Here is an 11,804-nt window from a genome sequence, read left to right as displayed (position 1 = left end):
GGCTTGTCCCAAGGTTCAGAAACATTCACTCGTCATGACAAATAACATCCTGGTTAATCTTGCACATTTCCTGAAAGAATTTTTATAAACTCCCAGTGTCAGGCTGTATCAGATGTTGGAGGTAGGTTTCTGTTCCCAAATAATTTTCCCACTCTCACATAATCTGACCCATGGTCCCACATCTTTATACTGTTTGTTCTTCATTTTGGCTAATGAGACGGGAGGCGCTGATTCTGGGACAAAAAATGCATGCAACTGCGTGTCACTCAATTTGACTGAACATGCACAAAATTTATCACACCAATATAGGTACAGCTCTTGCTTTCTGGGATATCCATAAACCATTCTTTTTCAAAATTAAAGTATCTTCCTGCATGCATTTGCTCTGTGCAACGAAGGGCAGAGGACAGCATAAAATCAACATGGTTGTCCGTCATCTTATCATGTGCCAACGTCAACAAACGAGCACCGGCTCTAGGCTTGTTATGCATGGACCATTGAAAAACACAGAGCTCTGTTTCTTTAACAAATGGAGTTCCCAAAGATGAGTCATCAGTTATTGTTACTCCCTGAGGTGAGGACATCAAATTTAAGTGTAAAACATACATTATGTCCCTGCCCAATAGGAATTGGTGGGTTATTCTTTTCCTATTTTCACATTCACAAACTAGCGGTTCAGAGAAACGTTCTAATACTGAATGTCCTGTTACACCCATGAATTGCACTGACCGTGAACATGTTTTTGGGGATTCTTATAATTCGCAGTGTTTTATTACTGAATCCATTGCTCCTGAATCTACTAAAAATGTGACAATTTGCCCATTGACTACAAGAGATATACCTGGTAACTATGTAAAAGGAGAGGCATTATACTTTAAAAGGTTAAGGGTCATGATTGGTTCAGACATTTGTGAATTGTCAGTCTGGTTAATGTTGGATGTGGGTGTGTGCATATATTCCTGTTCTTTGTGAGCTAACTGATAGTCTGGGTGTCTGATGTCACCTCTTCTGTTCCCAGGTGCCTCACCCTTCCCTTAGCTCCGCACATCAGTTTGCTTCTGCTCTGGACAGTCTCTTACAAAATGTCCAACATTTCCACAGTTGTAACATTTTAATTCTGGTCCATAGCCCTGCCAACTGGGTCGTCCTCATCTGCGTGCTTTTGGTCTTCCTCTGCTCTCCATCTTTCTTTCCTTTGCCTCTCGTAGGAGCTTCTCCGTGAGGAATGCATACCTTTCCACTTGTGTGAGGCTTCTGGTGTCCCAGGTGATACGTTGTTGTTTGACTATAGCGGCAATTTCTGGTTTCATGCCGTTCATAAATCTCTTTCTGAGATGTGCCTCCCATGCTGTGACAGCCGCCTGCCCATCTGCCAGAGTGTCAGGTTTCTCCAAGTCTGAGTTTGCGTCATGGATCTCAGTGAGCCTGGACAGGTACTGTGATACAATCTCTGAGTCTTGTTGTTTACACTTTGCTATTTTTATCATGTCCAGTCGCACAAGAAAGGTGTTCGTCAGCCTCCGCTGGAGCTCCGTGATTTGTGCTCTATACCTTGCGTTGACTCCATCATCCCACTGTGGGTTGATCAGGTGGACATTGTTCTCTGGGAATACACATGAAACCTTGACCCAGTCCGTGCCAAATTTTGCCATGAGCAGTAGTTCATGAGGGGTGGGTCTGAATTCTCTGCAGAATATCTGAAGTTCATCCCCAAACTTTTGTCCTCCTACTTCGCGGAGCGCCGGCAGCGTCATGCTGCTCCTGATGTCTTCCAATGTCCAGGGCCTGTGAACTAGCATAGGGCCTCCTTCTCTGGCCACTTCTAGCATTGGGGCATTCACCACGGTGTGCACTGTTCCTTCTCAGTCCGATTTTGTTGGTCTGAAGCCCTCGGGCAGCAATGCTGTTGGTCCCTTCACTTGGGATCTCGTGTGTAATGCCACCGGTGAAGGTAGGATGGCTGGAACATAGTTCGGTGGGGGTTGGTGGCTCAGTTCTGACAGGTTCGGATAGAGTGGCGTAGGCTGGGCTGCTTCATCATGAGGAGGTGCCTCTGAAATTGCAGGTTCCTTCCTCCTTACTGGCTGTGGGCATAGCGATGTGGCGGAGTCCAGGTCGGGATCGGCTTTCTGCAATTTAGCACACTGAGAGACAGGTGAGGGCCCTGCCTGACATTTTTCTCTCTTTTATGTGCCTCGCTCTGCCATTAAGCAAATGCCTTCCAGACAGCCAAAAACTGCATTTCGCTCTTTGTTTTAGGGGTCTCTCTCTCCTTTGTCTCTAAATTAAGTTTCAGTTGTTCTAACTGTCTGATATATTATATTATATTAATTAATATTAATATTATATTAATGTTATATTAATCATATAACTTATAGGTTCAATAGAGCAAACCTTAAGAATGTAAAAGAGTTTACCTGTGAGGGCGAGTCCACATACAGAAATTTGGTAGGACTTACAGTTTTCTCTTCCCTTCTTTTTAAAAAAAAAAAAGAAAAAAATATATATATATATATATATATATATATATATATATATATATATATATATATATATATATATATAATTATTATTTTTTTATCTCAGTAAAATTTACTTGTGCGTTAAGTTTGCCAAATATATCATGTACCACTGATATGATGGAATGAGTCAATGGGGCATGCCACTTGATAATAATCCGCCGTAAAAATACTGCGCCTCTTGCGCTTCTTAATAAGTACTCTCATTACTTATTTATTGCTCGAACTGAACTCTTTCCGTTACTAAATATTTTACCGTTATTATCGCTCTCTCTATATATACCCGTCGGTATATATCTTTGTTTTGAAGCTGTGATCTAAGAAACACCAATCTCTCTGCTGTCGCAGAGCCGGAGTTCCTCAAACTTCTTATAAGAAATCGCCTCCATGTAATACTTCTCTCAATGTAATATGTGCATTTCTTATATCATTGACTCCCGTCCATACAGACAGCAATACACAATGACCTCATAAAATTCTAATTCTAATTCTAAATTCTTGAAGATTCCTACCAGTCAGTGGTAAGGCTGCATCAGTCTTTCGCTCTGCATAATAAAAGGCCTGCGTGTGAACACAGACTTTCAGGTTGAAATTTTTCCTTGGGCGTCCTCCGGTTTGCTTGTTGTCCAGACAAGCTGAAAGACTCGCCCAGCCAGGAGACGCCAAATTGTTGTCGAAATTAGACAACACTTGCAGACTCGTCCTCTGAAGGTAAAAAGGTTTATTACAGAAAGATGGTTAATACAGGATAGAATAAAGCAGGATAGAATAATGAGAGCGCTCTGAAGCGCTTGTGCTGAACCACTACTATGTATATGAAACTCAGAGCATGACACACTTCTGTGTACTGACAAGAAGTGGTTTGAAGCAGTTCAAACAGGCTTTGTTTGAGGGTCTTAGAAGATGTGCAGACAAACCTTGAACAGAAGAACATGTTTGTGTCTCTGTAGGCAGATAAACATTCTGTACTGATCTCAATGACATGACATGGCCTTCTTAGTCATTATCCTCAGATGAACATGAACATAACAAGAACAAAATTATTACAAAGTAAAAATTAGTAATTTCCCTCACAAGCTGAATGTCAAAATACATGACATCCCCTTTCCTAAGTATAAACTCTTGTCAACATAATATCTTAACTAAACAGTTATTTAAGCTTAACAGCACTTTGTTTATGAGCAGTGAAAACAGTAAGTTCATAGAAGTTTATTTATTTATTTATTTAGCTTGCACAAATTATTCACAAGAAAACAAAAAATAATAAACCTTAGGTTACTGCAATATACATTTGTAGTATATGTCATCTATGTTCATTCCTTGTACCTTGAAGGTACATTCACTTGTCTACTTGACCTGGTAACATATCTATGTGGCTGAGACTCAGGTAATTCAATGTTTTTTTGTGTCTTTGGCGATTGTAGATGAATGAGTGTCACCTTAGAGTGATATGTGAGTCCATCTCACAGATAGTGTCACTGACTGCATTGTCTGTTGATGAATTTTTTTCTCTCCAGTCTTGAGAAGATGTTTTCTGTTTATCCTGTATGTTCTTCCATCTGGAGTTTGTACAATGACCGATCTTGGTTGCTCATGTCTTTTGATGATCACAGCAGGTTGCCAGACATCTTGTTGCACTCTCAATCTTTCTCCTACAGTATGTGAACATCTGGAAGCACTCTCGTTTGTCAAAGTAAGCTTTTTGTTTGTCTTGCCTTTGTTTCAGGTCGTCTGGGATCTGTATGTTATTCTCAGGTGACAAAAAGGTGGCAGAGGAAGCTATCTTAGATTTTAATCAATGTCCCATTAGTAACTGTGAGTACCCCATACCATTTAATTGCATGTTTCAGTATTCCAACAAGGCAATGTAACAGTTACTTTTGCCACTCTGAGCTTTCTTTAATAAGTTTATGATGGTTTGGACTGCTCCTTCAGCTTGTCCATTCGCTGTGTGTGTCCTGGGCTTGATGTCATATGCTTGAATTTCCATGCTTTTGCAAAGTTGCTGAATTGTTTGCTTGCATACTGTGGACCAATGACCGTGATTACAGTGTCTGGTGTACCATGTCTCGCAAACATGGATTTCAGGGTTACAATTACACTCTGAGCAGTTGTGTCAGACATTTGCCTGATTACTGGAAATTTGGAGTATTAATCAACAGACAGTAAGTAATATGAACCACTGTAATGTAATAGATCTGTGCCAATTTTTGACCAAGGCCTTCCTGGCATTGGATGTGATATCAATGGTACTCTTGGATTACTGTTCTTGTGTGTGTTGCAGATTGGACATTGAGAGACAAACTCTTCAGTGTGGGTTGACATGTTCAGACAATACAGAACATCTCTGGCTCTTTATTTGCATTTCACAACTCCAAGGTGTGATTCATAAATTTTTATCAGCATTTCCTGTCTCAATTCACTTGGAACAATAAGCTTTCCAGATTTTAACAAAAGTTTTGATGTGAAGCTTATTTCTTCTTTGAATGTCCAGCACTTCTTTCATTAGGCCATCCATCCATGGTCATTTTGCACAGTAGTTGCATTTATGGATCAGCAGCTGTTGCATTGTGGAAGACACTCAGATTTTCTTCAGACACAGGCAGATGCATTGCTATCCAACACAGCTCTAGCTCTTGACCAAGTAAATCCTCTGTATGCTCATTCAGGTATGCATGACTTAGTGCGTCCGCGGTGTGCATCTCTTTAACTGGTTTGTTTGCTACTTTTATCTTTGAAGTCTGAGAAGCATGCGCTGTAATCTGAGTGGAGCTTTATGCAGTGATTTCTTGAAAATGTTTTCCAGTGGTTTATGATCACTTTCAACTTTCATGAAAATTTTCGCATCCACAGATTATGGCAAATAGCTCTTTTTCAATTTGTGCATATCTCTTTTGAGCATCTGTGAGTGCACATGATCTGTATGCAACTGTTTTTTTTTTCAGATGCCTTCTGAGCTGGCATCAACTGCAAGTGTCACTGGTTTCTGCACATCAAAGAATTTCAGTGTTGGTGCATTTGTTAGCAGAGTTTTCATTCTTGTGAAGCTTTTTTGATGCTCATCCTCCCAGTGCCACTGAACATCATCTTCTAACAGCTTTTGAAGAGGAGCACTGATGTCAAATAAATTCAGAATAAATTTGGATAGGTATTGCACCATACCCATGAATCTCATGAGTGCCTGTTTGTTTTTGGGCGGTGGCATTTGCATGATTGTTCTTGCTTTTTCATCATCATTTGGCTTAAGACCTTCTTCTGAGATGATGTGTCCATGATATCTTATTTTTGTCATACTAATCCGACACTTGCTTTTGTTTAATTTTTTGTTTAATTTTACATTTCAAGACCTTCTAACAAATACGCGACTGCACGCTGGAAGACTTCGCTGGCTGAAGATGCATCAAATGGTAAACAAAGAACTCTATATCTCCCTACTGGCATGTTGAATGTGCAGAGTTTTGAACTCTCATCATCTAGTTTTATTTGCCAGAATCCTTGGCTGGCGTCAAGAACTGAGAATATCTTCACATTTGGCATACTGGCCGCTTCTTCCACTGAAAGTAGAGGGTAATGTTGATGCTTTATTGCATTAAGGTCTTGTGGCTCAATGCATACAAGTATCTTGTTTGGTTTCACTACTGTCACCATGCTGTTCACCCAGTCTGTCAGTTCTGTTTGCTTTGCTCTTACACCCATGATTTCCATCTTGTGTAATTTTTAAACTATTTTGTCTTTGAGCACTACAGGAACCTTCCTTGGTGGATGTATCACTGGTGAGACAATGGGGTCGGTTTTGATCGATGTTCAACTGGCAAGCAATCCAGGCCAGAAAACAGGTCGTCAGCCAAATCGCCAAATTCACAGTCTTTCACCTTATGTTTAAAGCCTGTGACATATGAATCAATTGTTTCTTCTGGGCCTTGTGGTCTCATGAAAAAAATGTGGCGAATGTATGGCATATTCTTATTAAGTTCACAGTATTCATTGAATTTCTTTTTTAGTTCTACAATTTTGTTCTTTTCTCGCTCTATGAACTGGAATGTGCTATAAACTTTAATGGCTTCTTTGCCCACAATATGAAGAAATGTAGCACACTGCACTGTCTCCGATTTCTCTGCCACTCCGCTAGCAATGAGGTACAATTCAAATTTCTTCAGCCATACCTTCCGGTTTTCTGCCCGTTGCCTTGAATACACAAAGATGATGATGGTTGCAGTAGCAACAACATTCTCACTTGTACTTTTCATTTCTTCTATCCCACTTCTGACACCATGTTATGTTTTGTTTTTAATATGTTTACAGGTACCGAACGACACTGACACGAGATTACTGCATCAACAGGAACTATTTACTGAAGTCAAATATCAATGACGTCACACAGGTACAGGTAGCACATACATTCAAAATACATGACAAATCACATTTAAGTGTATGAGTTCAGACGAAGCCCATTCAAAAGCCTGCCCTGCTTTTGAAATAGCTTCCTTACATTGAACTATGCAACACAATGATTTTTTAAAATAATATATATAATATATTTTTACATTTTACATCAATACAAAATATAAATGAGTTATATGATGCTGATACATTATAGTTACAGTGTATCAACATGCCATTTTACAAACTTCTTTTGTAGATTGAACTAATCCAGACAAACAGTAATTTTTAAGACGCTGAGGACATCATGTGGCCTTAAACAGCACTGCAGGCTCTGCGCTTAGTGTTCGGAAGAATTTCACGAACTTGCGCTCTGCCAGCTTGCCTAGTACTTACCCTATTGCTAAACAATACTCCAACACACTTTCTGACTATAATTTAATTTGAACCGAATGTGACGTGGAATGATAACGTTAATGATTAGTGTCGGTTGTTATTCGTTTGGTTGTCGTTTTAAGGCGACTATCTTCAAATGCGCGTCCCGCGACGGGGGTGCTTTTTTCGGCACAACACCTGTAGTTATACCCATAATCGTTTTCACAGCAGCGCCCCCAACAGGCTTATTAAGTTTATGATGATTTGGACTGCTCCTTCAGCTTGTCCATTCGCTGTGTGTGTCCTGGGCTTGGTGTTATATGCTTGAATTTCCATGCTTTTGCAAAGTTGCTGAATTGTTTGCTTGCATACTGTGGACCAATGACCGTGATTACAGTGTCTGGTATACCATGTCTCGCAAACATAGATTTCAGGGTTACAATTACACTCTGAGCAGTTGTGTCAGACATTTGGCTGATTACTGGAAATTTGGAGTATTAATCAACAGACAGTAAGTAATCTGAACCACTGTAATAGATCTGTGCCAGTTTTTGATCAAGGCCTTTCTGGCATTGGATGTGATATCAGTGGTACTCTTGGATTAATGTTCTTGTGTGTGTTGCAGACTGGACAATGAGAGACAAACTCTTCAGTGTGGGTTGACATGTTCAGACAATACAGAACATCTCTGGCTCTTTATTTGCATTTCACAACTCCAAGGTGTGATTCATGAATTTTTATCAGCATTTCCTGTCTCAATTCACTTGGAACAATAAGCTTTCCAGATTTTAACAAAAGTTTTGATGTGAAGCTTATTTCTTCTTTGAATGTCCAGCACTTCTTTCATTAGGCCATCCATCCATGGTCATTTTGCACAGTAGTTGCATTTATGGATCAGCAGCTGTTGCATTGTGGAAGACACTCAGATTTTCTTCAGACACAGGCAGATGCATTGCTATCCAACACAGCTCTAGCTCTTGACCAAGTAAATCCTCTGTATGCTCATTCAGGTATGCATGACTTAGTGCGTCCGCCGTGTGCATCTCTTTACCTGGTTTGTTTGCTACTTTTATCTTTGAAGTCTGAAAAGCATGCACTGTAATTTGGGTGGAGTTTTATGCAGTGATTTCTTGAAAATGTTTTCCAGTGGTTTATGATCACTTTCAACTTTCATGAAAATTTTCGCATCCACAGATTATGGAAAATAGCTCTTTTTCAATTTGTGCATATCTCTTTTGAGCATCTGTAAGTGCACATGATCTGTATGCAACTGTTTTTTTTTTTTTTTTTTTTTTTTCCAGATGCCTTCTGAGCTGGCATCAACTGCAAGTGTCAAGTGCTTTTTTTTTGCAAGTGCTTTTTTCGGCACAACACCTGTAGTTATACCCATAATCGTTTTCACAGCAGCGCCCCCAACAGGCTTTGTGTAAATCCATGCAACCAAGCATGAGTTAAAACTGTGAGTAAATTAGGCTCCACCTCATAAGAATTGATTGGCATGTGACAGCCATAATATTTTTAAATGGCAGCAAGATTTGATTATTATTGCCTTTCACACTCTCCTGAGTAGTTTGACACCATTTAAAAAAGATATGCAAAATTCCTAGGACTAGTTTGCAAAAGTAACAAATTGTAATGCAAAAGTAATGTCACAAATTAGAGTGGCCGGTGCTAAATGTTTCAAAAGTCAAATTTGTATGGATTGAGCAAAACAATCAAGCTAAAAAAAACGTAACAATACTCCTTAATTTCCAATAGATATGCTTGGTTTTGTGCACACAAATACGAATAGTGCTATCCTCCTGTAAATGTGCTATAAATGGACTCCTTCACTGGTGGCATGGGTTCTCATATGGATGTTTGGTAACACCGTGCATTGGTCCGAATGAACCATCAGAGGGCGCCATGTAACCAAAAGGTGGAGGCTTTAGTTGGTTTAAAAACGAACATTTTCATAACATAAAAACTGTAATAACAGAAATGAAAGCAAAACCGAATTCGTCACAACTAAGTAAAAAAAATTCTAAATAATAAAATACATTTTTATCTTAATACATTTGAGCTGAGATTTGAATGAGAGCTCAATAAATGTGTAGTTAAAAATGTAACTTTCTGTGGTAGATATTGTTCTGGGGAACAATTAGTCATTTCTGTTAGGTTACTCGTGTGAATTAGAAGTTAAATTCCATGCTCCACTGCGCGGTGATCCAGTCCGTGTTTTTTTGGCGGCGCGTTTACACTAAGAGGAAGTGCAGCTGCTGAACAGCTTCTGCTGCAACAGGAGAAAATCTATTGCATAGCGAACTGTGGTTGGTCACATAACCTAGCAAATATATATTCAGCGAAGTAAATAGTTTCGTCGGAACTAACATATCGAGGGGCAATTTTTTTTGTTTACAACTCCGTATATTCAGATAATTTGAGAACCTCTGGGGTTGTGAGGATTTTGTGAACTATATACCTGACGGCCGTGAACAGTTTGAAGCCTTTTCCTGCAACTTAAATGCGGATGCGTTGCGCTAACAGCTGAGTCGGGGACTTCAAGATGAGAAGCAAGAACACCACGAGTTGCTTTCCTTTCTAATGAACTTACTGAAAGCTGGATTTGTGTTAGTGTGTGGAGTCTTATCAACGGAGGTTTTGATCTTGAAACAGGCTAACAGTGTCGACAGGAATATTTAGTTCAGCTAACTGTCTAGTGAGCTAAGTGGCGGTTATCGGTTTTTTGGATAGCCAGCTAAGTGAGTTAGCCATGAAAATGAAGTTCCGCAAGAGTTAGCTTTGTGGTTTGTTCACCAAAGCCAACCGCATTTCTTTCTTTCTTTCTTTCTTTCTTTCTTTCTTTCTTTCTTCCTTCAACCGTTGTAGGTCCGTTTTACATGTACAGACACCAAACAGTTTGGAAGTAAACGGTAGCACTTAAAAGTTTTTAGTCGCATTATTAGTTCGTGAGAGTCGCAAAGCAAGCTAACATCGAGCTAACTTCCTTTTGAGCGCCCCCTCACCCGTCGCCAGGTAGTCACCCGTACAGCAATACTATAAAACCATGTAATTAGTTTCCCGCTGCGCAGCACTCAGGCAAAAATACTTTTCTTAATACTGTTTGCTGCTGATTATGTGGTTGATTTGCACAAGGGTGAGAATGTTAGGGATGTAAACTTGGATCTACGATTTGACACATCATATATGAAACCATTTGCGCGACAGCCTGTAAGATTAAGTCTAAGCTGTATTATAAATATAGAGATATTTCGCAGAACGGGAAAAACTCAGTTGTTAGATGTGACGGCACCTTTCTCTGTTGTCAAGGGAAAAATGGAGGCGCGACAGCTGTCTGATAGTGTAAATTGAGCTATCTAGTGCTGTATTTCATAAAATATAATTAAAAGCCTCAGCAAGTGATGGATAACTAGATAAACAGCCAACCCACGCGCGTGTTTGGCTAGCTTTCGGAGCCGGATATAGTGAGCTAGCGTGGTAACCAGCTAGTCGAAACACATTATTTTATCTTGTCAACAAGGTCTGGTCGGTAAACCCGTAGAAATCGACCATTCGGTTCATCTTCGCCAGAGAGGTGCAGTGGGAGAAAGAGAAGCGTGTTTAATAAGCATAAGCGAGTCGTTCAGTTGGTAACATCTCTGTTTAGATTGACTTGAAATGTAGGCAAAACAACGTCAGCTAGCTCACAGTCGTCGCCCATTTTCATATTTTTGTGACTCCTTGTAAGTGAGCTGGTCTGTTCTTTACCAGTTGAACTGTAGACACGGGATTTATATATACAGGTACGGGTCTTGTAGTTGTTATTTTAAAGTGTGCATTATTTTTACACAGCCTCTGTTTAGATTAGTTTAAAGTGAGCCGCACGTAATAGAGCACCGCGCAGTTTGCAACTTGCTTACCCGGGCTAGCTGGATTAGCCAGCTAGCAGTATTTTGATGTGTGAATTTGCCCACTTGGCTCGATTTTGAGAGCCTTAACCAGCAGGTGGGTTCTTGCAATACGCTCACTGCAAGGGGTGGGGGGGCCGAAAGGGAAAAATTGAATAAAAAATATTACTGTAATATCTAGGATTGGATTGGCTGCACTTGCTTTCACGCTGCAGTTTTTACAATTAGAAAGCCCACCGCAAATCAACACTGCTGCTCGCAGTAGAGACTCGCTTTCCCCACTTCGCATGAATCTTGTTCTCTATGTTACAATGAATGTATTTTGAAGATCGGCAAATCAAGACTAAAGAAAACGGACGGGCTTGATCTATGCTCGCCCAGGACTCCCGCACTGCCACCGTGTTGTTGGTTTTGTGTTGATTAAATAAGCCCACTGTCTTTCGCGATTGCTTTGTCCCCGCAACATTCCCGCGACTGTTTCTACATCGATTCGATTGAGCCACGGTTGAAGATGGCGGACCTAGAGGCAGTTCTCGCCGATGTCAGCTATTTGATGGCGATGGAGAAGAGCAAATCAACTCCAGCGGCCCGAGCAAGCAAGAAAATCATTCTCCCTGAACACAGGTAACGGAGATCAACTAGA

At 40.2% G+C, this 11,804-nt stretch overlaps 1 protein-coding gene across 3 annotated transcripts in view; it reads left to right on the top strand.

Moving 5' to 3' along the window:
* Nucleotides 1-3,052: 3,052 nt before the first annotated feature.
* The window catches only part of grk3 (G protein-coupled receptor kinase 3), a 146,402-nt gene continuing 137,650 nt past the window's right edge, over nt 3,053-11,804 (top strand). For 2 of the 3 annotated variants that reach the window (XM_047161141.2, XM_017488804.3), the window contains exon 1: nt 9,498-11,785. In XM_047161141.2, the coding sequence (XP_047017097.1) occupies nt 11,673-11,785 (113 nt within the window). In that variant the 5' untranslated portion in view covers nt 9,498-11,672. Of the gene's footprint in view, nt 3,231-6,821; nt 6,901-9,497; nt 11,786-11,804 lie in introns of those variants that run through there. The other variant, XM_017488806.3, reaches the window with a different exon arrangement.

This window comes from Ictalurus punctatus, chromosome 16 (assembly GCF_001660625.3).
Source record: "Ictalurus punctatus breed USDA103 chromosome 16, Coco_2.0, whole genome shotgun sequence".
NCBI lineage: Eukaryota > Metazoa > Chordata > Actinopteri > Siluriformes > Ictaluridae > Ictalurus > Ictalurus punctatus.
Note: the sequence above shows the minus strand (reverse complement) of the source record. Positions and strands in the feature narration are given on the sequence as shown.